Source organism: Mirounga angustirostris, unplaced genomic scaffold, assembly GCF_029215605.1.
Source record: "Mirounga angustirostris isolate CCGP_5_RB_7025 unplaced genomic scaffold, mMirAng1.0.hap1 SCAF_3, whole genome shotgun sequence".
Taxonomy (NCBI): domain Eukaryota; kingdom Metazoa; phylum Chordata; class Mammalia; order Carnivora; family Phocidae; genus Mirounga; species Mirounga angustirostris.
Window position 1 is genome coordinate 161,295,070 of NW_026991711.1, and position 26,915 is coordinate 161,321,984.

Genomic DNA, 26,915 nt, shown 5'->3' on the forward strand with positions numbered 1-26,915 from the left:
TGGGGGCGGGGTATTTGCTTTTCTAAGCCCTCCCTGTGCCCAGAGGCCGGATGAAGCGGAGGAGGAAAAAAGAGAGGCTAGTCTAGGATAAGTTTCCGGAAAACCTGGAACCCAATAAAGAAACAAAGAAGCCTTGAAAACTCTCCTCCCTCTCCTTTCCTACTGCCCCACCCCGAACCCCACGGAATGGAAAAGGCGGAGGCTCAAGGCCGCGACAGGGAGGGTCGCGGGGGAGGACGCTAGGGGAAGAAATCTCGCGATAGGAGGCCGGCCGGGGCGGGGGTGACACCTCTTCCCTCCTCCTCGCGTTAGTTCCGGTCGCAGGGGAGACACCGCCGCAGTTGCCGCCACATCGGGGATTTCTGGCTCTTTTCTCTTCGCCTTAAATTCGGTGAGGCGCGACGCCCGCTTGGCCCTGGCCGATGTTGTGGCCCCTCGTCGTCGGACGGGGCGGGTGGCAGGTCAGGTGCGGCCCGGCTTGAATGGGCCCGAGCGGAGGCCGCCGCATGAGGCCAGGCCGGATCCGGGGCCTGGATTCGAGGGCCACCGCCGCCGCCGCCGCCTCAGCAGGGAGGTCGAGGGGTTGCGGCCCGGGCCGGAACGTGGGGCCCGGGTGTGCGCTGCGGCACCGGGGAGCGAGGCAGTGGCCGAGGCAGGCCCCCGCTGCCGCCCTGCCCGGCCTGGGTAACAAAGCCGCTGCGGCCTCTGTTGGGTGATGTGCGCGTGGGGGGTTCTGGCGGGCGGGGCGGAGGAGCCGCCATCACCTCTGCGGCCGCCGCCACCGCCGCTGCTTTCGCTGGAGGGCGGGCGGATGTACGGGGCGGCGGGGCCCCCGGCGCGAAGCGCCTCGGCGCCTGTGGTCCGCTCGTTGCGGCGGCCGCCACCGCCGGCGACGGGGTGAGCGAGGAAGGGGCTGCGGGCCAGGAGCGGCCCCTACGGCGCCCCGCGCTGGCCAAGGGGGTCCTGGGGTGGGGGCGCGTTATCGCGCTCGAGCGGCGGACACAGGAAGGGTGTGGAGGGGGAGACACGTGCCCGGGGAGGAGACTTGGATTGCAGGGTACGGGGCAGAGGAGGCTAGGCCGGCTCCCAGTTCGTTTTGCAGGCTGCGGTGGTACAAGCGGCCGCCGCAGTCCCAGGCACGGCTTGGTAGGCTGGTGCTGCTCGTAAGCCCCTCCGTAGAAGGCCTTCGCCTTTGCCGGTGTCTGAAAATTGACGTACACGTTTTGGATACCTCCTGACTCTGGTGGTAATCCCTTTTAGCCTACGGTGGTGCTTAGAAGTAGTGGACTATGTAGGAGAGTTTAAAGAGGAACGAGGAGGAACCCAATTATGTTTAGGATGGATGATTTGCCACCGGTCACTATGGTGCGGTAAAGTCATTTGAAAGTGTACACCACATCTTTAAAGGGTTTCTTGTAGGGAGAAATGCAGGTTTTGAAGTTACGTTTAATTCAGGCAAAGGTAATTCCTTGTTTCCCCCAGGTCTGTTGCCAGGCTGAAAGTGTGTGTTATATTTGACATATGTGACTAGACCAAGGTTTGATGCTTTGTTTTTAAAATGAATGTTATGGCACTGATATTTGTAAGGCCTTATTTTTCTTTTTTTAGGGTGTCTTTTATGAATAATCAAAAGCAGCAAAAGCCAACGCTATCAGGCCAGCGTTTTAAAACCAGAAAAAGAGGTAAATATTTATGTTTTAATATCTCTCTTCAAACTTCCAGAATAACTTGTATCTTGGTTTCTCTGGCAGGCAGTCTCTTAATAGTAAACTTTAAGAGAAAACACCAGAAAGGAACTTGAATTTCTAGTTGACTCCATTTCAGATATATCCTTAATATTTCTACTGTTTTTCTAAGCCTTTAGTTTTTAGTATCAACATATATGTCTTTAAGCAGGTTACTGAATGATCTTTTTATTGCTGAAGTACATTTTTTCTTTTGAGTATGGAGTGCATTTTCACTAGCTAAATTTTATTCAAGCAGACTTATGCTTGAGGGAAAAAGTTTTAACTTAAGAAAGGAGAGCTCCTAATGTGATTGCTAATTCCTCCCAAACTTTGTGAAGGTTTGTGAGAGAAAAAACAGACTTTATGCATGGAAGTTAATTATGGAACAGAGTTCACATTGTAATGTCTTTTGAAATTAAATATTTCTCACAGACTTAGTAAGAAAAGTACTAGAATTATATTAACTGCTTCTATTAGTGGGTGGTTAGGTGAATAATAATTCTGTAGCAAGGCACTGTAGTAGTGATAACAAAGTTAAATGAGATGTGGTCTCGGGTATATTTTGTATTGGGCTTAATATTAATACTTTCCCCAAAATCTTTCAATGTTATTGCTCAAAAACACATACTGACCGTATTTTACAGGAAATTTTGAGGAAATAGAACTGGGTCAGCTACTGGTTATAAATTGTTTCTCTGCCCTGGGTAACAGACACTTTGAGATGTGTATTTACAGTCTTGTAATCCCTGATCATAGACTGCCCTCTTGTAGTGGGGAGGAGACTGAAGAAGATTGGATTCTAGCCTTTGCAGATTTTTTTAGATTAAACCTGGTAAATTTCCTCAGGAGGAACAGAAGTTGGAAACCAGAGCATTTCAGCAGTGATGGGGGAGTCTGTATCCTCTTGCGAATGTGGTAGTGTCACGTAATTTTATTGTTATTGGCATCAGAAAGAGCTGTCCCTTCCCCAGTTCCAGACTGAGATCCCTCCTGCCTTCCTAGTTCTTGATGGTGGGGTTCTGGGTAGCATGAACAATCATCTGAATTTGTCTGGGACTGAACACAGTTTGCAGGACATAGGCTTTTCGGTGCTAAAACAGGAAAGTCCTGGGCAGGCAGGGAGGAATTGATCACTCTGGTGCTGTGTGAAAATTAAGATGGCATCTAACCTAGATAGGAAAGTAAACCCTATCATGGAGTGTGTGGCAGCAGCTCAGGAAAGGCTGGATATGTGCGTAAGGCACTGTTAAGTACCAAATGATTTAAAAACCAGTAACAGCATAGAAAGTGTTATGGGCATTTAAAGAAAAGAATGAAGAGTTCCAGTGTTTGGACAAAATTTCACTCAAGAAAAAAATTTACTTGAAATTTAGAGGATGTCCTAAATTTCAGAAAAGCCCAGAGGCAGTAGGAGAGCATTCAGGGTAGAAATTGTCTGCTGGCCATAGGAACACACTAGCTTGCTTAACTCATCATTTATGAGACTTACGTAAAAGAATAGTGGGGAAAAAGCCACACAATTCTTGTGACTAGGCAGTCGTGCCTTGCATTTGCGGAGAGTGTATGTTTAGGTCTTTTCCTTGTGTTTATGTTTTCCAGCTATTGAAATAAATGAGATTGTGCTAAATGTGGTTAATATTATTCAGTACTTAAACTTTCATAAGGTGGTGGTTTTGTGGCATTTTGGTAAGCCTTTTAAAACTAAATGTTGTGGGGTTTTCCCCCCAGATGAAAAAGAGAGGTTTGACCCTACTCAGTTTCAAGACTGTATTATTCAAGGCTTAACTGAAACTGGTACTGATTTGGAAGCAGTAGCAAAGTTTCTTGATGCTTCTGGAGCAAAACTTGATTACCGCCGATATGCAGAAACACTCTTTGACATTCTGGTGGCCGGCGGAATGCTGGGTAAGTGGGTTTTGTGGGAGGTGTAATGTATAGAGATTATGTGGAATTCAGAATATGAACTATTTGACAGTCCTGTCAAATTGGGATGGCTTTGTTTTTGGCTTTTTACCTCTTTGGGATTTTTCCTTTTTTTTTTTCCTCCCAGATCCTAGTAACTTAGCAAATTATCTTGCCTTGTGCCTTGTCTAGCTTTATAGTTGAAATCTGTTACAAAACCATAACACTTGGGAATGGCTTTTCTCATACCTCTGTCCTTAATACATCCCCAATCAATAATTTTTCCAGCTTGTGTTTGAACACTCTGAGTTAATGGAGAAACCCCTACCTCTTCTGTCTTAGGAAGTACTACCTCTGTATGCCTGAGGACTAATCCTGCACTCTTGAATACATCAGCCACTACCCACATGTGGCTATCATGTGGAACGTGGCTAATCTAAATCAAGACGCGCTATAAGTGTCAAATATACATTGTATTTTAAAGACTTAATAGAAAAAAGAATGTTAAGACCTGTCAATAATATTTTGAATACTGAAATGTTAAAATCAATATTTTTGATATGTGGGGTTAGAGTATATTAAAATTACACTTTATTTTTAATATTCTTAATAAAGTTCCTAGATGATAGGAAATTACATCGTGTGGCTCACATTCTATTTCTGTTGCACAGCGCTGCTCTAACTTAACTTCTGCCTCCACCCTCAGCAACTCAGGGTATCTTAAGAGAATGTGCCATTTAGCTATATATATTCAAATGATGATGGCAATTTCATTTCCATAGCTCTTTAAGATATTTCAAAATGTTTTCACAGTGATAACTGTTTTGACCCTCACAACCAGGCTGATAGAATCAGAACTCTATTTGTAAGCTTGCAGGGTAGAGGCTTAGAGAGGTTTTAGTGACTTATATGCACTCAAATAATTACTCAGTGGTAGAACCAAGGAATGTTCATATGTTCTAATGCCTAGTCAATGAGTATTTCTTCCACTGCATTACCAGTTTATAGTAAGAAAAATCCATTTTCTATTTACAATACTATCAATAAGCCTGCTTTTAAAATTCTTTTTTTTTAACCTTTACTAAGGAAATTTTCAAAGATACCCTAGAGAGAATAGTAAAACAGACTTCTTGTCTATTACCCAACTTCAATAATTGTCAACGGTCTTAATCTGGTTATGACTCCACTGACTTCATCCCCCTCCCCAGATTTCAGAGTGTATACCAGACATCACTTTATCCATAAATATGTACAAATGTATGTAAAACATAAAGTCTCTAAGTTGTAGGTTTTTATAGCCCAGCCTCTTTGGTAACTTGAAGGGTTGTTTTCTGTATGAAAAGTTACATTATCAAAACCAACTCAACATCTTCACTTGTGTGACAGATTTGATACTGTTGAATGGTTAGTGCAGCGAGTTTAATTGATTGCTAAAGGGGGTTATTCCCTTAAATTGTTTCATTTTTTTCACACATACTGAACCAACTAGCCATGTTCCTACTGAGATACTGAATTTGCTTTCAGGTCATCTTTTAGAATTTTTATCATTTTATTTTACAATGGGAATCCTTACAGAAAGTAAGATGGAAGCAATTACTAATTTTAAATGTCACTGCAAATTTTTTGTAAAATATACCCTAGCCCCAGGTGGTACACTGGCAGATGACATGATGCGTACAGATGTCTGTGTGTTCGCAGCACAAGAAGACCTAGAGACCATGCAAGCATTTGCTCAGGTAAATGAGACTACATATTTATTTCAGTTAGCTCCTATCCATCTGAATAGGAATAGTCTACTTTTAAGAGGTTGCGGGTAGAAAGTTGAAGGAATTAGAACTGAAGATTTAGAGATACTTTTTGGTGCAATATAATGAAATGGGTTAAGGAAAACAAAGCAGGAAAGATTGAATTAGTTATTTTCCTACTTGTCCCTTTGGAGTTAGTCCATTTTTTAAGAGAAACCTCAAGCTGAAAAGGAAAATCATATCCTTGTCATGAGTTGCATCATAGAATTATTCTACGTATAACTTTTTTTTTAAGATTTTATTTATTTATTTGAGAGAGAGAGAGTATGAACAGGGAGAGGGGCAGAGGGACAGGCAGGGACTCAATCCCAGGACTCAGATCATGACCTGAGCCAAAGTCAAGACACTTAACTGACTGAGCCACCCAGGCGCCCCTTCATATAACTTCTTAAAGATGAATGGGTTATAGGCAGATTAGCTTACCAATCAAAATTTCATTTGAAGATTTCGTACACAGTTAGGTTTGTATCATTGTAAGCAAAGAATTCAAGTGTATCTAGCCTAGAGATTTGTTGTCTGTGTCATTAGGAAAATAGAACTATATTCTATGATCTTACTCTGTTAATATCCTACAAATGGGTAAATGACTAAAAAAAAAGAAAATGGGTAAATGACTTGTATTTGAGCAATGATTAGTCCTTGCTTTAACATTTGGCAATAAAAATCTATTGTGGGGTGGCTTAAGTGTTAAGATCGGTATATTATAGGGTTTGGGAGTTGACAGACTCTTCCTAAGCTGGCTTTAACAGCTTGTAAACTCATATCCAGTGGAAGGTTTACTTTGATGTTTTAAAAAGATACTATGAAATACTCAGATCTTTTAGGAATCTGGCATCTGTAGTTATGAAATTATTAAATTCCTTCACTATTCTTAATAGGTTTTTAACAAGTTAATCAGGCGCTACAAATACCTGGAGAAAGGTTTTGAAGATGAAGTAAAAAAGGTATGAAGAACATCATGCTTTATGGAAACAAAAGGTTGGGGTCAAAGAGGAGAGTGTTGTATCTTAATACTGCCACAGATTTGAAATGATTAGCTGTTTATGTAGGCCTGAAATGTGGTTTGGGGGTATATCATTTAGTTTAGTTTGTTTTACAGTGTTTCTTAGCTTTGTGTCCAAACAAGTGACAAAAGGCTAAAGATCAAAATGGGGTCTGTCCAGGATAGGGGGTAGAGGATCAAAGCTAAGCATACTGAGAAAGAAATTTAACATACTTGTTATTGGAGTCTTAGGCATTCTATATATGGGCCGACCAAAAAATCTAGTAATGTTAATAATAACATCACGTTTCAGGCATCGTTGTAGTTATTAACTCCTTTAATATAAAAACCCTATGAGGCATGTTTTATTATCCACATTTACTTATGAGGAAACTGAGGCACAGAGGTTAAGTAACTTGCCCAGAATCACTCAGCTACTATTACAACTGAGATAAAAATTTGGATGGTTAGACCCCAGAGCCCACACTTTTAACCAATATAGTTTGCCTTACTGCTTCTCTTTATATAATGTAATTGCTCTTTTAACCTTTAATTATTTACTTTTATAGCTGCTGCTGTTCTTAAAGGGTTTTTCAGAGTCGGAGAGGAACAAGCTGGCTATGTTGACTGGTGTTCTTCTGGCTAATGGAACACTTAATGCATCCATTCTTAATAGCCTTTATAATGAGAATTTGGTTAAAGAAGGTAATCAGCCTTTAGTAAAGCGTTGTCTTTCATTGGCTGAGGGTGGGGATAGATAAGAGCATGAAAGATGTGAACTGATACAAAAGCTAGGATATAGTTTATGTAGATACGACTGTGTGATAGTTTTCTTAACTATCCTTAAATTTAATAAAATTCATTAGATATTTCATGTATACCTTTGGCTATCTTTAGGCATACAGCAGATATCCAAAGCTCAGACAAATGTGGCTATAACATAAAAAGAGAAATGCGAGGGAAACCCAGAAATATTAATTCCAGTTGGGGGAAATGTTGAGCCAAAAAGAAAATAAGGTCCCTGTTGTCATTTTCATAGTTAAATAATTCTCTACAGTTAAAAAACTAACTTTTTTTATTTAAAAAAAAATATTTTTAAGATTTTATTTATATTTATATTTATTTGGGAGAGGGAGCAGCAGGCTTCCCGCCGAGCAGGGAGCCCAATGCGGGGCTCGATCCCAGGACCCTGGGATCATGACCTGAGCTGAAGGCAGACGCTTAAAGACTGAGCCACCCAGGCGCCCCAAAAACTAACTTTAAACTAGAGTACTAAGTACTTAATGTGCCTATTTCCCACAGTGACCCTGTCGAGTGTCATTTTACACATTTCAAAAGCAGTTTAACGACTAAAATACATAACTAGCAAATGATAGAAGAGAGAAATTGGAGTGAAATCGTAAGCAGCTTAGTGGCAGAAGGAAGTTTAGGGATAAAGAGTAATTCTGTGTGGTTGAAATGAGGAGATAGAGTGGTTGAAATCCACTTACACTTCTGTTAAGTAAGCTCTTTTGTTCTACAGGGGTTTCAGCAGCTTTTGCTGTAAAGCTCTTTAAATCATGGATAAATGAAAAAGATATCAATGCAGTAGCTGCAAGTCTTCGGAAAGTCAGCATGGATAACAGACTGATGGTTTGTAATTTGTTTCTCGTTCTTCCCATTGTTGCCAACACTTGGTGTAATAAGGGAATTTTCTCATTTTTAATCTGTGAAAAGAGGAGGTGTTTTTCTTGATAGGATTAAAGACCATTTAACCAGATTAAATTCTCCTTTCAGGAACTTTTTCCTGCCAATAAACAAAGCGTTGAACACTTCACTAAGTATTTTACTGAGGCAGGCTTGAAAGAACTTTCAGAATATGTTCGAAATCAGCAAACCATAGGAGCTCGAAAGGAACTCCAGAAAGAACTTCAAGAACAGATGTCCCGTGGTGATCCATTTAAGGATGTAAGATATTTTTGTTTAAACCATCTTAATGATTTTCTTCTAAGAAAATGTTTATTCACTTGACTAGTTTTAAAGTATTTCACCAGAGTGGGTTTTAATTAATAGCTATAGGATGTTATGCTGGGGCTTTTCATCATTTTTCAGATTTAGTCTTTTATTAGTGCCCAGAAATTATAGTGCTTGGGGATTTTGTAGGGTGCAAGCCAGTGGATAGATCATCTGTTTCCATCTCCGTCCTTTCCTAGCCAGTTTGCCTGTGTGTAAATTAAGGTTTGGACTACAGGCCCATCCCTTCCAGTTCTAAAAGTTCTCTGATCACATGTGGCACACTTGTGGTCATTGCCAGTTGCATGGAAAGGTGGTTTTATGTTTTTGTAAAAGGTCTGAGTTTGATGTGTAGAGTGTACATATCAAAATTGATTTCTTGTCTATGGCCATACCACCCTGAACGCGCCCGATCTCGTCTGATCTCAAAATTGATTTCTTTTACTAAAATTGATCTTTTTGCAGATAATTTTGTATGTCAAGGAGGAGATGAAAAAAAACAACATCCCAGAACCCGTTGTCATTGGGATAGTCTGGTCCAGCGTAATGAGCACTGTGGAATGGAACAAAAAGGAAGAGCTTGTAGCAGAGCAGGCCATCAAGCACTTGAAGGTATTAGAACTATGCCTTTACAAAACATTATTCTGCTTTTTAGTGGGGATAAGTGAGGTGTTACTGTACTTAGAGGATGTATCACATCCTGTGGTTCCTGGGGATAACCACCAGTGAGTAGACAAATAACTATTTGTGATAGTTATAAACTATTGATAATCTTTTAAAAAGTCTGACTTCACCTTTCTTTGGTTCACAGGTTAAAAACAAATACACGTTTAAAAATAGCATATGCCTGCAATTTGGTGTTTGCTTTTGAGGGAATATTGGAAAATAAGAGCACTCCTTTTTTATCCTCTAAATTATTAACATCGCATTGACAGTTGTCTGGAATCCGTGGTGCAGTATTGCTTATTTGACTTAGATGCTTAGTAGATTCTTCTGTTCTATTTGTTTGTTTGTTTTAGTTTCCGTTACATGGAATATAATTCACAGTGACTTTAAAAGATCAGTCTTGTATTTTAGGAATTTTGGAATGGAGGGTCATTGTAATAAATGACAAAACTTTTTCTCCTTTCCCTTTAAAAGCAATACAGCCCTCTACTTGCTGCCTTTACTACTCAAGGTCAGTCTGAGCTGACTCTGTTACTGAAGATTCAGGAGTATTGCTATGACAACATTCATTTCATGAAAGCCTTCCAGAAAATCGTGGTGCTTTTTTATAAAGGTAATTTAAATTTTAAATTCGGTGATAAAAATCCTAGGGGCGCCTGGATGGCTCAGTCAGTTAAGTGTCTAACTTCGGCTCAGGTCATGATCAGGGTCCTGGGATTGAGTCCCCCTGTGGGGCTCCACACTCAGCAGGGAGTCTGCTTCTCTCTCTCCTCTCCCCCTCACCCTCCTCTCTCTCTCTCTCAAATAAAATCTTAAAAAAAAAAAAAAAATCCTAGAATACTCCCTAATAATTCCAAGGAGTAGTTGTCTGAACATCAGCTCCATAAAATATTTTACTCTAATTATAGGACAAAATTGTTTCTAATTAAATTGGGTGTTTTTTAGTCCATTAATATCAAAACATCTCTAAATCATATTAAGTTAAAACCTAAAATCTTGATGTGGCCTCAGACTTTACCTCCCATTCTCTACCAGTTCTCTTCTCCAGACATAGTCTCCAACAAATCTCTCTAGTCTTTGGCCCATGACAAGTTGACTTCCCTTCATCCTACCCCGTTACCCAATGTAGACTTTTACTTGTCTTTTAAGACCAGTTCACAATGCTTATTATAAAACCTGTTTTAGTTATTATTCCCTTTTCTGTGATCCTATTTTAGAAAACTGGTCTAAAGTGGTTAAGAAAGATAAGGACTTTGTTGGGAGAGAGTCCATTGCAATATTTAGTTTACTGTGGTTGTTAGTAAAGTTTTCTTCGATTCTGCATAAATCATACCAGTTTGACCCCAGTAAGTGTAGTTTGTGTGCACATGTATTATTTCCATGACCTAGTTTACATAAATGATTTTGTTGGTTCCTATATTCTAAACTTAGAACAGAGGTCTATATCCCATTTCGAGAATTTTTTGTTTTTAAGAAAGAATAGGGTAATGAACTCCTAAGTAAGTACTCCATGCTTTGGTTATAGTTAGGTTTCTTGGAAATGTACCCTCATTTACATCCTCCTCCCACTCTAATTATTTATAAACAAATCCTAGAAACCCTTAATTAATTTTTTAAAAGTATGGGTTTATAAAGTATATGGACTTTTTTTTGTTTTTAGTAAAACCACAGTACCATTTTCACACCTAAAAATTTTAACGTAATCCATCAGATATCCCTGATTGTTTATAGAAAGGTTTCTCAGCCTTGGTACAACTGGTATTTTGGGCCATTTAACTCTAGTTGGTAACAGTCCTTTGCATTGTAGAGTGTTGAGTAGCATCTCTCCCCAGTGTAACAACCAAGAATGTCTCTAAACATTGTCAGATGTCCCAGCAAAGGGGGGTGTAAATTGCCTTCAGTTGAGAGAATCACTGGTTTAATAAGTGTTTTTCCTAGTTGCAGGTCATACGTTGGCAACTAGTTGATAAAGCATTTCTTTTTTTCTTTTTTTTTAAAGATTTTATTTGACAGAAACTAGCGAGAGAGGGAACACAAGCAGGGGGAATGGGAGAGGGAGAAGCAGCCTTCCCGCTGAGCAGGGAGCCCGATGCGGGGCTCGATCCCAGGACCTTGGGATTATGACCTGAGCCAAAGGCAGACGCTTAACGACTGAGCCACCCAGGTGCCCCTGATAAAGCATTTCTTAATAGAGGGCTTGTCTTTAAAAATTGAAGAAACCAATTGAGTGTTTTGAATACAGTAATTGTTCATACCTAACTTTTCAGTAGGCTTTTTTTTGCCATGCAGGCATTTGCACTTTAGGTGGCTTCTGACTGCCTGAAAACTCCCGAATGTAATGATTGCTCTCTTTATAGCTGAAGTCCTGAGTGAAGAGCCCATTTTGAAGTGGTATAAAGATGCACATGTTGCAAAGGGGAAAAGTGTCTTCCTTGAGCAAATGAAAAAGTTTGTAGAGTGGCTCAAAAATGCTGAAGAAGGTAAGTCTTTTCCTTAGTGCAGTTTGTTTGGTAAAGCCCAAGAACTAATTCAAATGCAGCCATAGAATGTGCTTCCGTTTTTCATTGAGATATCATTTTGTACCTTGAGTACAGATTTTTGTTCATTTGTGACAGACCTGCAAATACTCATTTGCTTTAAGACAGGTGGAGAGAACTTGACTTTGGCTTGGCCAATATACTAACATACTTACGAGGGAAATTGAAAAATTTAAGACTATTTAATAAATATTAGATTTACAAATGAAGGCTTTTGAATATCCCCCTCATAATTAGGGGATTATTAATATAATTACTTAATTGTAATAAAGAGCTTCAAAGTTATAAATGGGAACTTCTGCTTTCTGATATTTATATAATGCTTGACTGCATTTTTCCCCTTTTCTAGAATCTGAGTCTGAAGCTGAAGAAGGTGACTGAATTTTGAAACTACACCCTCAGTAAAGCAAACAGGAGTTGTAGATAAAATGTCATGTCTCATGTGTCCTGGTTCTTACATCTTCCTACCTCCCTATATCAAGCATGATATAAGGGCTTTCATGGCAAATTTTATTTTAACTGTTTCTATGGTTACTGGAAATGTTGGGTTTAGTTTCTAAAACCATGTTTTAAGTAGCTACAGGAGCTATAGATTTGAATCTAATGTTGCATTAGTCTTTTCAGTTATCTTCTACCTCCTGTATTTTCTACTGTAATAATGTAATTTAAGGCCTTCCACAATGAACAGTTCACTTTATTCCCTGGGTTTTCTATATGAACAGTTTTCAAGATATGATTTGGTTAAAAATAATTTGTTATAAAAATTCTGTTTGCAAATTAAACTGTAAAAGTATCCAAAGTCTCAAAAGGCAATGATTTGTGTGATAATTTGGTATGCCCAAAGCCCTACTCATCAATGAGAATCTCATATACAGTAATTGAATTCATTAACATAAATCTTGAGTATTTGGACCATTGCTTGCATGTTGATATTTTCTTGCATTTTTAACCCCGGATGTCCTTGAGCTTGGTTAGTTGTTCTCTGGTTTTCATTCGTTAGTAAAGCCATAGAGAACAAGCTTAAAAGTGAGTTCTTTGGGAAATTGTATGTGGCAGAGGTGGTGGGAAGAAGAAAGTTGAGCTTTTTCCCATTGAGCAACTTCTGCATTCAGTTTGTATCTTTCCAAGCAAAACAGATGGATATTCTTTTCATTACAACCATTTTCAAATGTACCTTAGAAAAATCTTGTCATTTAAAGTGTTTTACACTTGTCATGCACTTCGATTGAAAGGAAAGGACTCAAAAGAGTCTGTGAGTTAGGGGTGCCTAGCTGGCTCAGTCGGTAGAGCATTTGACTCTTGATTTCGGGGTCATGAGTTAAAGCCCCACATTGGGTGTAGAGATTACTTTTTAAAAAAATAAATAAAAATAGTGCGAGTAAAAGAAATGACTATACTAACCCCAGTAAGTTGTTAAATAGTAAGTGGTCAGCATGTTCTAATTGCGACTCTAAATGTAACTTACTTCCTCTTGGCTTAGAGTATTTGTTGTAAAGAATGAAGTGCGATGGTAATAATTCCCACTTGATCATACTGGATCAGCTTCATTCTCTTAACATACTCACAGCTCAAGCACCTGGCTATTAACATACCCGAGTTGCCATCTTTTTAAATTGCCATGAGCCAAATATCTCTTCTATACAATTGATCCATTTATTTTAATGGCTGCCTTTTAATTTCCATTTTTCTTTTCTTGCTGCTACCCATATATATATTTTATATATATACACACACATATATATATATATGTAGTCATTAGAAAACAAAATATGACCACTTTGGTGGAGAGACTTCATGTTAAAAGTGAACACTTTGAAAGGTGTTTTTTTTTTCTCGATGAAAGAAACTAGCTTGGAATAATGCCACCAGAGACTGAATGGAAATTGCCCGTTTCAAAGGTGCCATTCTTATGAGCCAAGAATTTGGTGTTTAAAAGTTCATCTTGAGGGAATAACATGTAATATATAACCTTATGAAGAACATTATAACTGATACCATTGTGAATGGGGTGAAATTGTTAAATGAATAATTTTGATAAAGTTTTCATGCACAGGCAAAATGTATTCACTAGGTTTCTACATAGTGATCTGCTTTTACTTTGTAATTTGTAGTCCTCAAAAGACTTTTTTTAAAAAATAAAGTCCATCCTTACACTTAGGTTATAGGACAGTCTTCTTTAATTTTTTTTTTTATATATTCCATGTTAATACCTAGGAGTAGCTGTATGTTATGTGTTCAGACGTCTCTACTGTGTAAGCATTGAATAATTGTCCTCATCCTTATGATTCCCAAACTGTAAACACCCACACAGAATTCTGATGTAGCGGAAACTACATTTAATATTCCTACAGCCAAACCATTGCATGTTACTGTCATACAAAGTGTACCCTATTTTATTATGTACTGTGTATAGTGAAAGAGTGTGTAGTCTTCCAGAACTACATTATGATCTTTGTCTGATCGTAGTTTTTTTCTTCATAATGACAAAGTAGTATTTACTTACTACAGTATTACAGTAAATGGATAAGTCACCTGTGACAGTATAGTGTAAAGAAAGGGAATGCTTCCTAAAGACTGCAGATTTTCATTTTGAATTTTAAGTGGTAATTTTGGAACTCAGCTCCCAGTGCCCACCTATGGCCTCAAATATGTAATGCTTAATCTAGATGTTAAGATTGTACTTGTAATTATGATTGGATAAAAGTTGATTTTCCAAACTTGGTGTTGGTTTCTAAGGATAAGTCTCCTTAGGTGCCATAATTAAATATGTGTTTAGAGCTGATCATAGGTTTCTTAATTATTCTGGGAGTATTGTCCTAGAGCTATTTATTACTCTGTTCTTAGAAAATTCCAAATACCAAAAATGCCACAGCGTATTTGGACATAGCATAGTGATGGTGGTGAGAGGAAATGCATGTGACTGAGAGATGTATCTGCTTTTTATATGAAGAAGAGTAAGGGTGATTTTTACGTTTTTTGTTTTTGGTCCCACTTGGCGGTGACACCACCCCTATTGTGAATGCATGACCTGATATATCTTTTTTTAAAGGGGAGGGTACCTAATAGACCTTTGCATTGGCAGACATATCTTTATGTATATCCATATCCTGAGATAGTATTTTTTTCTGCCAGTCTTAACAATTGGCCTTTACACTCCAGCCCACCATAGACAACAGACATCCCCATTGGCTTTGAAGGTCTTAACAGATTCTTGATTGTAAATGTATCATAAATAGAATCATTTGGGATCCTTCTTTCTAATCTATAAAAATCAATTAAAATCCTAGGTGAATGGTTTAAAGTTGTTAGGCATAACACGTGGATAATGGTATTGAAATTTTACTGATGAAACTTTACAGGAGATTGGGAACTGACAGAAATACTGGTTTGCTTTAAGTAACATGCCAGAATTTTAGTGTGCATTATCACTTGGACTATTGAACTACCTTTGTGAAATTTTTCCTCAGATGCTATTTACAGGTACCATGTAAAATAGGCTAAGCATTTCTGTGGGAATTCTGGTAAATTGTCTTGCTATGATTTTTTTTTTTTATGTAAAGTATTTGTCCTTTAGTATTGATTGAAGGTGTTTTTTTTTTTTTTTTTTTTTTTGAGAGAGAGAGAGAAACAGCATGAGAGGGGAGAGGGTCAGAGGGAGAAGCAGGCTCCCCGCTAAGCTGGGAGCCCGATGTGGGACTCGATCCCAGGACTCCGGGATCATGACCCGAGCCGAAGGCAGTCGCTTAACCAATTGAGCCACCCAGGTGCCCCGATAGAAGGTGTTTCTATTCACCAGCCTACTGAGGCCTAAAGGTTTAAAATACAGTAAGTTTTTCAGTAGGCTTTATTTAAGTGGACTCTAAAAGATATAAGTACTTTTGACTTGAAAACAATTTATAATTGGTTTTTGTTTAAAAATGAATTGCAGTGGATTTGTGTCTAAACCCAGTCATGCATAATTGTATGACACGATGTGGATTAGAAAGGCTTCCCAACTTTTTCTCTTCTGTTTAACTGGGCAGTGAGCAGCCATATCAAATCCAATTCTTTTTTAATCTCTTCCATTTAAATTCAATTAGTTAGCATATGTATTGGTTTCAGAGGTAGAGGTCAGTGATTCATCAGTCTTATATAATACCCAGTGCTCATTACAACACATGCCCTCCTTAATGTCCATCACCCAGTTACCCCATCCCCCCATCCCCTCCCCTCCAGCAACCCTCAGTATGTTTCCTCTGATTAAGAGTCTCTTAACGGTTTGTCTCCCTCTCTGGTTTCGTGTTGTTTTTTCCTCTCTTCCCCTATGATCCTCTGTTTTGTTTCTTCAATTCCACATATGAGTGAGAGAGACCATATAATAATTGTCTTTCTCTGATTGACTTGGCAAGTTCAATCTTTTATTTTCCATGCACTTAAAATAATTTTTTCTCATTCTAGGAGTATAGTCTCACCTCTTAATGAATTGAAAAAAGGATGAGGATACTTGACAGATGCACTTAATCACTGTCAACTTAGTAATTTTTAGTAAGAAACTTACTTAAATAAAAAGCTCACCTGCTTGTGGTGCCCACTGTAGTGCCATGAGGAAACACTGGTGAAAAATCTGCTGAGTCTTTTGTTTCATAGACTATCTGGAGGGACCAATACCTTGTTCAAACGATGACATAATTAGAATGTTGATGGCAGGCTTGGGAACTATGCGTTAAGTGTATACAATGAATTTGGGGTGTGACAAAGTTATCAAATATAATTGAGTTATTCCATTTCAGGAGTTTCCAGTCAGTGTAACTTTTACAATATCTAAGGACAAAAATAGTTTAAACCATTTTTTAAAGCTGAAATCCCGAAGGCTGTGCTTACGCAGTTGACTTAGAGGTTCACCTATTAGGGAAATAAGTGACCCATTATAGACGGAAGCCTCTATTACTTCAAAAAGATGTTCTATGTTCTCTGGCATCTTAAGAGTATTTTCTCTGTAAATACACCTCATTTCCATTCTAGTTAGGAGTAATGGACCCCGGCATGGCAAACAGTTGAAGAACGGAGAAAACTGGATAGCTGACCTTCCAGATAGTTGTTGGCACTCAGAACCACCTCAAGTACAGCCATCCAAACCAGTAATTACATTGCTGCATTATTTCTGTGTTAACTGTGAAATCTGCTTCTTGTCTGTACCCTTGAAATGGAATAAAATTTCATGAGACTCCTTGTTAACATAAAGAGAGAAGCAATGACTGTTGCATTGGTTGTTCTAATAACCTTGACACACTGGAGTTGGCTGTGGCTCCAGTCCTCGTCCTGGTCCTTGCGGTTTTCCCTTGGTGTTCGTTCTAAATACCATCAGAAGGCCTGTGCCTCCAGAGATCGTTTTCTTCAGGCCACTTCTGCTTTTGTTTGGCTCACGTATACTTCAGACTCATCCAAATAGTCAAAAAATACTGAGTGTTTCACTTCATAAAAGTGCCATCTACCCTCCCTGGAAAGTTTCAGCTCACTTCCCTTTCAGCCCTCCTGTCTAATGGATCAAGTTCTGTCCATTTCAACTCCAACTCCAGTGCCACCACTCTAATTCAGGCCCCCGGCATCCATTAACAGTAGCTTTGAATGCAAGTAAAACAGTTGAAGACCTTTTTGCCAGGAGGGACCTGCATGATTCATTCTTTAGCTTAATCTGCCTTTTTCTCTTATTCACTCTATGCCCAGCATCCAATAGTATTTGTCAGGTAGCAAGCATTAAATATTAGGCGAGTGAAGAAGTGAGAACAGGCACAATAATACTTCCTGGGTTTAGAATACTGAAGAGGATATGCAAAACGAGGGGTTGTTGTAAGCACAAGGTTCTGCGAATTAGAAATAGGTAAATATTTAGAAGCAACTTAGACAAAGGTTAAATCCAAGATATGTCTGTCCTGTGGTGAGGATTTCTATGACAAGTGACCAAAGTAGAAGAACCTGTCAGCCAACAAATTGTAAATGCATGTTGTCCGATGCTCCGCTGAGCTTTAGCACTATGGTAATAAACAGAATTGGATACCAAAATTCAGGTTTACAGGAGGAGGTAGGTAATAAAGAGTGAGGTGAGTGCAAAACCAAGCACACGGTAGGTACTGTCAAGTTGGGAGTGTCTGGTTTCAAGGGTTATGTAATCTGTAAATGATTAAAACAACCACGGGAGACAAATTACACTTCAAAAAAATATGGTTTGTACTCCCTAACCTAGAACAAAACAGACTGTACATGCCTACGTGAAACATACTAGAGAAAGATACTCAGCTACTAGCTGTGTGACTGAGCAAATAGTTCAACCTCTGAGCCTTGTGTTCTGCATCTATAAAGTAAGAATTACAATGGTTGAATGATGCCTATCTCATGGAGTGGTTGAGAAGTTTACAATAAAATAAATAAAAGGAAGGTACTTAAAACGGTCCTGTCCTAATAATAACTCCGTGAACTGTGGCTGTTCTTGTTAGAGCAAAAAGCTACTGACACTACTAAAGCCCTGAATACAGGTTTCTTGTTTGATTTGAACTAGTAGAAGGTAATGAAAGTCCCCAAAACCATCATGCTTGTCTTAGCCACTGTACGAAGAGACAGAAGATGAACTGAAATCCTCATGGCCCAGTAGCAAGAACGGAAGCCATGTTTTGTGAGTGTGGTCAAGTACCCAAAGTCCATTCTAATAACCATGTAAAAGAAACCCACAAAGAGTCAATGGTAGATGACAGATATCTATGTTGAAAGAAAGCAAGCAGATAGGTGACCAACTGGTGTGGTTTCAGCTTTCTCTGTTCTGCTAAGCCTCTGCAGTGCAGCGGAGAGCGAGCCATAACTTAGATCAATACTACAGGACCAAGGGAAGTCTCAGAAGTTGGGGGCACTGGTTTCTTTTAAGGCAAGGAGCAGAGCTGAAAACAGATGAGATTATTGGAGTCTAAAAGGAGTAGCCACCTTGTCTATCTGCTCCCCTTAGCTTAAACCGCCAGGTGACTGCCCTTAAACACAGCAGAAAACAGAAGGTTTACCATCTGCAGAAAGGAGTTAGGGAAAAGAGGTGGGGCCTACGGACTGGTGGATATGGTAAGAGTAAGGGCACTGTATTAAAATTCAGAAAACTAATATAACAGGTACATCCCCAGCATGTACACCTGTGTGGCAGAAACTAACCGTGTCCTCTGATATTCCCTGATTTTTTTCTTAGAATCCCCAACTTTTAGCTGGACACATGACTGCTCAAAAAGTATCTCCTAGCCTCCCTAGGAGAGACTAGGAGTATGGCCACAGGACTAAGTTCTGGATGGTGGAATGGGCTATTTCCAGTGGCCTTGAAGAGGTCATGTCTTCCCTTTCTCCTGTCTGTAGCTGGGAAATGGGCATGGTGACGGGTTCAAACAGGGCTTTTGGACCATGAAGATGAACAACAGACTTGCTTAGCGTTACAAAGCAACAATAGACAGAGCCGAATTTTTGTTTATTTTTAAGATTTTATTTATTTGACAGCACAAGCAGGCGGAGCGGCAGGCAGAGGAAGAGGGAGAAGTAGGCTCCCTGCTCCTGATGTGGGACTTGATCCCAGAACCCCGGGATCATGACCTGAGCCAAAGGCAGACGCTTAAATGACTGAGCTACCCAGGTGTCCCTGAGTATTTGTTTTCATTTCTCTTGAGTATATACCTAGGATGGAATTGCTGGGCCACATGGCAACTCCACATGTAACTTTTTGAAGAAGGACCCAAATGTTTTCCAGAATGGATGCACAGGGGCGCCTGGATGGCTCAGTTGGTTAAGCGTCTGCCTTTGGCTCAGGTCATGATCTCAGGGTCCTGGGATCTGGCCCCGCATCGAGCCCCGCATCGAGCCCTGCATCGAGCCCTGCATCAGGCTCCCTACTCGGCGGGCAGCCTGCTTCTCCCTCTCCCGTTCCCCCTGCTTGTGTTCCCTCTCTTGCTGTGTCTCTCTCTGTCAAATAAATAAATAAAATCTTTACAATTTTTACATTCCCTCTAGCAAATTTCTCTACATCCTCAACACATTATCGTTGGCCTCTTTGATTGTAGCTGACCTAGTGAGTATGAAGTGTTATCTCATTTTGGTTATTTGCAAGGAAACCTGATAAGTAATAATGTTGCATATCTTCTTGGCTGTTTGTATATATTCCTTGGAGATATGTCTATTCAAATCTTTTGACTATTTTTAAGTGGGTTCATTATTGAGTTGTAAAACTTCTTTACATATTCTGCATACAAGGGCATAATTTCTTTATATGGCTTGCAAATATTTTATTTGTAGGTTGTTTTTTCATTTTTTTGATGCTATCCTTTGAAGCAAAAGAAAAAAATTTGAGTTTGTATGAAGTCCCATTTATCTATTTTTGTCTTTTATCCTGGTGCTTTTGTTGTCATATCAAAGTAACCGCTACCTAATCTAAGTTCATAAAGACTTACTCCTATGCTTTTTTCCAAAAGTATTATACTTTTAGTTCTGACATTTAGGTATATGATCCATTCTTGTTAATTTTTATATGTGGTGTGAGGTAGGGATCCAACCCCCAACTCTGCATGTAGAAATCCAGTTGTCTTAGCAACATCTCCTGAAAATATTATTATTTCCCCTTTGAATTATTTTGGCATCTTTTTCAAAAATGCCCAATTTCTCGATTCTCATTTCAACTCCATTGATCTATATGTCTATCCTAATTACAGTACCATCCAGTCTTGATTCTCACTGTAGCTTTGTGGTAAGTTTTGAAATTGAGAAGTGTGAATCCTCCAACTTTGTTCTTTTCTAAAATTGTCTTGGGGGCACCTTGGTGACTCAGTCGGTTGAGTCTCCAACTCTTGATTTCAGCTCAGGTCATGATCTCAGGGTCATGAGATGGAGCTCCATGTTGGGCTCCACACTCAGCATGGGGTCTGCTTGTCCCTGTCCCTCTGCTCTTCCCCTCACTTGCCTGCTTTCTCTCTCTCTAATAAATAAATAAATAAAATCTCTAATAAAAAAATTATCTTGGCTATTTCCATGTACATTTTAGAATTAGCATATCCATTTCTGCAAAAAAGGAAGCTGAGATTTTAATAAGAATTGTTATATCTTAAGGTGCCTGGATGGCTCAGTTGGTTAAGCTTCTGCATTCTGCTCAGGTCATGATCCCTGGGTCCTGGGATTGAGTCCCACATCAGGCTCCCTGCTCAGCAGGGAATCCGCTTCTCCCCCTCCCCTATCCTTCCCCCAACTTGTTCTCTCTCTCAAACAAATAAATAAAATCTTAAAAAAAAAAAGAATTGTTATATCTTAGATCAATTTATGAGTATTGCCATCTTAACACATTAAATCTTACAACCCATGAATATGAAATGTATTTCCACTTATTTAGGTTTTCTTTAATTTCTTTCAATGATGTTTTAGTAGTTTTCAGTGTAAAACCTTGAACTTTTTGGCTAACTTTATCCCTAAATATTTTGTTCTTCGTGGTTCTACTGTAAATGGAATTTTTAAAATTTCATTTTCAAATTATTCAGTGCTAGTGCATAGAGATACAAAAAATTGATTTTTATATATTGGTCTTGTATCTTACAATCTTCGTGAACTCATTTATTAGTTCTAATGCGTTTTTTCAGTAGATTCCTTAGGATTTTTCTTTCTCTTTTTTTTTATTGATTCCTTAGGATTTTTCTTGACACATATCAAGTTCATGTCATTTGCAAATAGAGAATTTTTCTTCCTCCTTTCTGAGGAATTCTTGCCTATTTGCCTTGGATAGAATCTCCAGTTCATTACTGAACAGAAGTGCCAAGATCAGACATCCTTTTCTTGTTCCTGATCTTAAGGGGAAAGTTTTCAGTCTTTTTATCATTAAGTACAGTGTTAACTGTGGGTTTTTCATAGATGTCCTTTACCAGATTGAGGAATTTTCCTCTTTCAGCTTTATTGAGATATAACTGATGAATAAAAACTGTATGTGTTAAGGGTATACAAAGTGATTATTTAATATACATATACATTGAGAAATGATTACCACAATCAAATTAACACATCCATCACCTCACATAATTACCGTGTGTGTGTGTGTGTGTGTGTGTGTGTGTAGAGTACTTAATATCTACTCCCTTGGCAAATTTCAAGTACTCAATACAGTAATACTAACTACAGTCATCATGCTGCATATTAGACACCCCAAATTTATTCATCTTATGACTGAAAGTTTGTATTCTTTGACCAACATCTCTCCCATCTCCTATCCCTCATTCTCTGGCAACTACCATTCTACTCTCTGGTTCTATGGTTTTTAGATTCCACATAAAAATCAGAATATACAGTATGTGTCTTTCTGTGTCTGGCTTATCTCACTTAACATAATGTCTTCCAAGTTCATCCATGTTGCCACAAATTGCAGGATTTTCTTCTTTTATATGACTGAATAATATTCTAGGAATTTCCCTTCTATTCCAAGGTTGTTGAGTGTTTCTATCATGAAAGAATTTTGGATTTGTCAAAGACTTTCCCACATCTGTTGAGCTTATCAAGTGTTTTTGTCTTTTATTGTGTTAATTTGGTGCATTACACTGATTGATTTTCATATATTGAACCATGTTCTTTGCATTCCTGGGATAAATCCCATTTGGTCACAGTACAATCTTTTCATATGTTGCTATATTTGGTTTTCTAGTATTTTGTTGAGAGTGTTGCATTTGTATTCAAAAAGGATATTGGCCTGTAGTTCTTTTGTTTCATTTGTTTTTAAAGATATTATTTTTGAGTAATCTCTACACCCAACGTGGGGTTTGAACTCACAACCCTGAGATGAAGAGTTGCATGCTCTACTGACTGAGCCAGCCAGGTACCCTGGTCTGCAGTTTTCTTTACCTGTGAGGCCATCGTCTGTTTTTGGTATCTGGTTAACATTAGCTTCATAGAATAAGTTGGGAAGTGTTCCTCTTCTGTGTTTGCTAAGAGTGTACAAAGAATTGATGGTAATTTTTTAAACATTGGTAGAATTCACCAGTGAAGCCATCTATGCCTGGGCATTTCTTTGTGCAAAGATTTTTTTTGTTTGTTTGTTTTTTGTTTTATTTTAAGTAATCCCTACACCCACATGGGGCGCGAACTCACAACACCAAGATGAAAAGTCACATACCTTTTTTACTGAGCCAGCCAGGCCCCCTCTTCATGCAAAAGTTTTTAACTACTAATTCAATCTCTTATTATGTCTTCTGTTCTATTTTTTTTAAGATTTTTTTTTTTTAGTTTTTATTTATTTATTTGTCAGAGAGAGAGAGAGAGCACAAGCAGGGGGAGTGGCAGGCAGAGGGAAAGGAAGAAGCAGGCTCCCCGAGGAGCAGAGAACCCAATGCAGGGCTTGATCTCAGGACCCTGGGATCATGACCTGAGCCAAAGGAAGAGGCTTAACCAACTGAGCCACCCAGGCACCCCTAAGATTTTATTTTAAAATTTTTCTTCATTTTATTTTTAAGTTATCTCTACGCCTAACTTGGGACTCTAACCCACAACCCTGAGATCAAGAATTGCATGCTATACCAACTGGGCCAGCCAGGTACTCCTATTCTATTTCTTCTATTTCATCTTAAGACAGTTATTGGTGAAAGGAAGTTTGGCATTATGAATCAAAATTTTAAATAAGCATATCTTTTGATTTAGCTGTTCCAATCCCAGTAATTCATTTCCATTATATATTGCTATGTAACAAATCACCCTCAAATTTGGTGACATAAAATAACAACTGTTTTATTATGTTCACAGATTCTGTGGTTCAGGAATTTAGGTAGAGCACAGTGGAGACTGATTGCCTCTGTCCCATAACATCTAGGACCTAATCCAGGAAAATTAGAACAGTTGGGACAGGGGAGTGACTCCCAGTGACAGAGGTCTGGAAACCCCTGGAAGCTGGTCTAGGATGACTTGGAGACTGGGGCTATTGACTTACATGTGGCCCTTCTCAGTGACTTGGGCTTCTCATAGCATGGGAGCTGGATTCCAAAAGGCAGTCCCTCAAGAGGGAGTTGCTGAGAGCCAGTGTTCCCTGAAAACAAGATGGAATCTGCGTGACCTTTTACGATCTAGTGTGACTTCTGCTATTATCTATTATTTGAAGCAGCTAGCAGTTCCAAAGTGAAGTTGGAGATACTGTGGCAGACGTTTTTGGAAAAAAATCTGCCACACCTATCTTATAGAAAACTTGTCTTTGTTAATTAAAAAAGCAACAGGCACAATCTTATTTGAAAAGTTAAAAAACGGGTACATATGTACAGATACAGATACACAGAGAGAGACCTGAAAGGGAATGGGATTTCTGTACCCGTTATCTCGGGGATGGGGATGAAGAAGATGGGTAAAGCTGGACTTTCAGGGGCGCCTGGGTGGCTCTTTCGGTTGAGCATCTGTTCTTGGCTCAGGTCATGGTCCCAGAGTCCTGGAATCGAGCCCTGCGTTGGACTCCTTCCTAGGCGGGGAACCTGCTTCTGCTTCTGCCGGCCACTCCCCCTGCTTGTGTACTCTCTCTCTCTCTGTGTCAAATAAATAAATTAAATTAAAAAAGAAAAGCTGGGCTTTCATATATTTTGATCTACATTATATTGTTTGAATCTTCTACAATGAGAATTACTAATCTGTTTTTTGCATAATAAAATATCAATTTTGAAAATATCAGTAAAAAAAAGAAAATACCAGTTTTTAATAAATGACATAATGTATGGATGCCTTCAATTTACAAGACAAAAAAATAATGTAAGGCAACACGTATATTGTAGAGGCTGCTTTTAACTTGATCAAGGCAAAAAGGGCCCACAGCAACCACCTGGCTGGATATAGACAGGCCCATCAGGTGACCCACCACAAAGTATCCATAGGCCCTAACTAACCAATGGGTTACTTAGAATCAGGCACGTGTAACAGAAAAGGGAAAATTCCATATGTTCCCATACCTCCTCACCTTCCCTCTTTAAAAACAGCCCCCACCTACTGCCTCCTGGCAGACAGTCTCTGCCCCCTGCTCCTTAGCACCGTATACAATAAATTTCTATCTCCTTTGTTCTGCCTTGGGTAAATTCTTTCACTGCCCACGCCACCATCCCCCCACATCATTGCCCCACATCTGGGGGCCCCCATCTGATTAGGAGAGACACTACATATATGACATAATAAAATGCCATTGACTAGGGCTCAGGGATTAGAAACACAGGGGTGGGGGGCGCCTGGGTGGCTCAGTCGGTTAAGCGTCTGCCTTCAGCTCAGGCCATGATCCCGGGGTCCTGGGATCGAGCCCAGCATCGAGCCCTGCATTAGGCTCCCTGCTCAGCGGGGAGCCTGCTTCTCCCTCTCCTCCCAGCTCAGTGCTCTCTCTCTCTCTCTCAAATAAATAATTTTTTTTTAAAAAGAAACAGGGTTTTCCAGAGGGATGTGAGACATATGAAAGGAGACTTTCTAGAACCTGCAGTTCAAAGTTCTTTGTTAAAGGCAGAGCAATGGGAGTTATTCCATGCTTGACACTTACCAAACTTAAAATCTAGCAGTGGAGTAAATTCCACATGATGCAGGGAAACTAAGAATTTACAGTAGGCAATACAGATTTACAAATATTTAGTTGCTAATCTGCATGCAAAATGAAAATCCCAAGTTTTGCTATTTAGGAGAACGTCCCAAGGGTTTTTGTTGGTTGGTTTAAACAAAATCTGAGGGATCCTTCCCATGCTCTTTTTTCTCTTCTTCAATATTTTGTGGCTGTGATTTTTGCTTCTGGCAATGGCAGGATAACTTCTTCCAAACAAACTTTCTTACTAAGAATAACTAGAAAATCTGAACAAAATGTAAAATACATAAGCTTGCAAAAACTGAGGAGTTACCAAGGCAGCGATGACTTGAGGGGCCAATATCCTTGAGAAAAGAAAATGTGGGGGGACCAAGGAAGCAACCCTTCAAAGTATTAGGGAATTTACCAATAGTGGCTGAAAGGTTGAGCAGAATTTTAGGTCGCTGCATGGGGTGGAGGGAAAAATGGGTGCTGGAAGCCTGCCAAGGAGGACCCCGGATTTTTCACTTGGGATCCTGTGGCAGACACCATTGGTGCCCTGCCCATTTCCCTCAGGTTTTCCCATTACAGTAAATGGAGGTTTACTGTACTTCCATTGACCATTATCTCATTTGCATTTCTTTGTCTGAAGGCCTCTTTTGGCTGGCAGAGCCCACTCTATGTTTGGCAGGCTGAAGTGCCAAGAATTTATTCTCTCCACCCTAGCTGTCCTCAACATTGCCCCTTGGGGAGAATATTCTGAGGTTCTTCTACGCTGGCTCCCAGAGTTCCACAGAGGCATTAAGTTCCAGGTACCCACAATAGGAACTTCCTTGAAAATACCTTCTGTCTTGGCTGTCATCACTTTCCCCTCTCAATTCTCTACTCTCTCACGGGTGTTTTCTGGAATCACCTCCCAAATAAACTACTTGCGTTTGAAATCATGTTTCAGAACTTCTGCCTCTGGGAAAACCACAAACTGAAGCCTTTGGGCCAAGAAATGGTCCTACAAAATGAGGTTCCCAAGATGGGACTCTTGATTGGATCGCTCACTGACTAGATGGTGAACAAGGACCGTATGTGGGGTGCTGAGGATCTCCGGAACGCTGTGGCACCACCCCTAAGACCCTCGCTTGTGAACTGAGCTAGGACGCAGGTGGGAGGCGATGTGCTGGCTTATACAACGTCACCGGCTTTTGAGAGATGGCAATGGGAATTATAAAGACCGAAGCCTGTTTGGTTGTGAAGTGCCATCGATGGGCCTGGCTCTAATTTTGCTGAGCCACGTGGGAGCACGCCTTCAATTTGTCCAGCCTCCTCGGGATTCGCCGGATGGAGCAGTTGGCCTCAGCTGCGCGCCAGGGCTCACTCTCTGCCTCCCGAGCGCTGGCGGTGATAGATCGGGGTCAGCTACTCTGGGCTGCTCGATCCCAGCCAGGAGGACGAGGTCGGGGAGGACAGCTGCCAAAACCTGTTTCGTTCGGAGGATTTCCTTTCTCCCTTGCCCGGAGCTGGCATGGACTGCCCTAAGCGCATTTGGTGAAGTAGAGAAACGAATTAGAAGTAGCGGGCCTTAGGAGTTTGCTCCCGGTAAGTTCCCCGTCCCTCCTTCGTTCCCGACTGTTGAGTTCTTTTGAACCATTTGTGGTTTTTTAAAGATTTTATTTATTTATTTGAGAGAGGGAGTGTGGTGCGAGCGGGGGAGGGGGAGGAGGGAGGAGCGGAGGGAGAAGGACCAGCAGACTGTGCTGAGCGCAGAGCCCACACAGCCCGAGATCATGGCCT

At 39.9% G+C, this 26,915-nt stretch overlaps 1 protein-coding gene across 6 annotated transcripts; it reads left to right on the forward strand.

Annotated features, from left to right (window-relative positions):
- Positions 1-235: 235 nt before the first annotated feature.
- On the forward strand, positions 236-26,162 carry BZW1 (basic leucine zipper and W2 domains 1). Of its 6 annotated transcripts, none has more exons than XM_045868270.3 (13): positions 236-391; positions 1,609-1,682; positions 3,456-3,632; positions 5,271-5,365; positions 6,313-6,378; positions 6,986-7,121; positions 7,939-8,048; positions 8,193-8,363; positions 8,874-9,020; positions 9,549-9,687; positions 11,432-11,554; positions 11,961-11,984; positions 16,613-16,838. In XM_045868270.3, exons 2-13 carry the CDS (start codon positions 1,619-1,621, stop codon positions 16,810-16,812), a joined length of 1,452 nt encoding a protein of 483 aa, XP_045724226.1. In that variant the 5' UTR covers positions 236-391; positions 1,609-1,618; the 3' UTR covers positions 16,813-16,838. The 6 variants fall into 6 exon arrangements, with proteins under 6 accessions (XP_045724226.1, XP_045724228.1, XP_064442968.1 ...); XM_045868272.3 differs by lacking the exon at positions 236-391 and adding an exon at positions 526-684; XM_064586898.1 differs by lacking the exons at positions 236-391; positions 16,613-16,838 and adding exons at positions 797-897; positions 26,083-26,162.
- Positions 26,163-26,915: the final 753 nt, after the last annotated feature.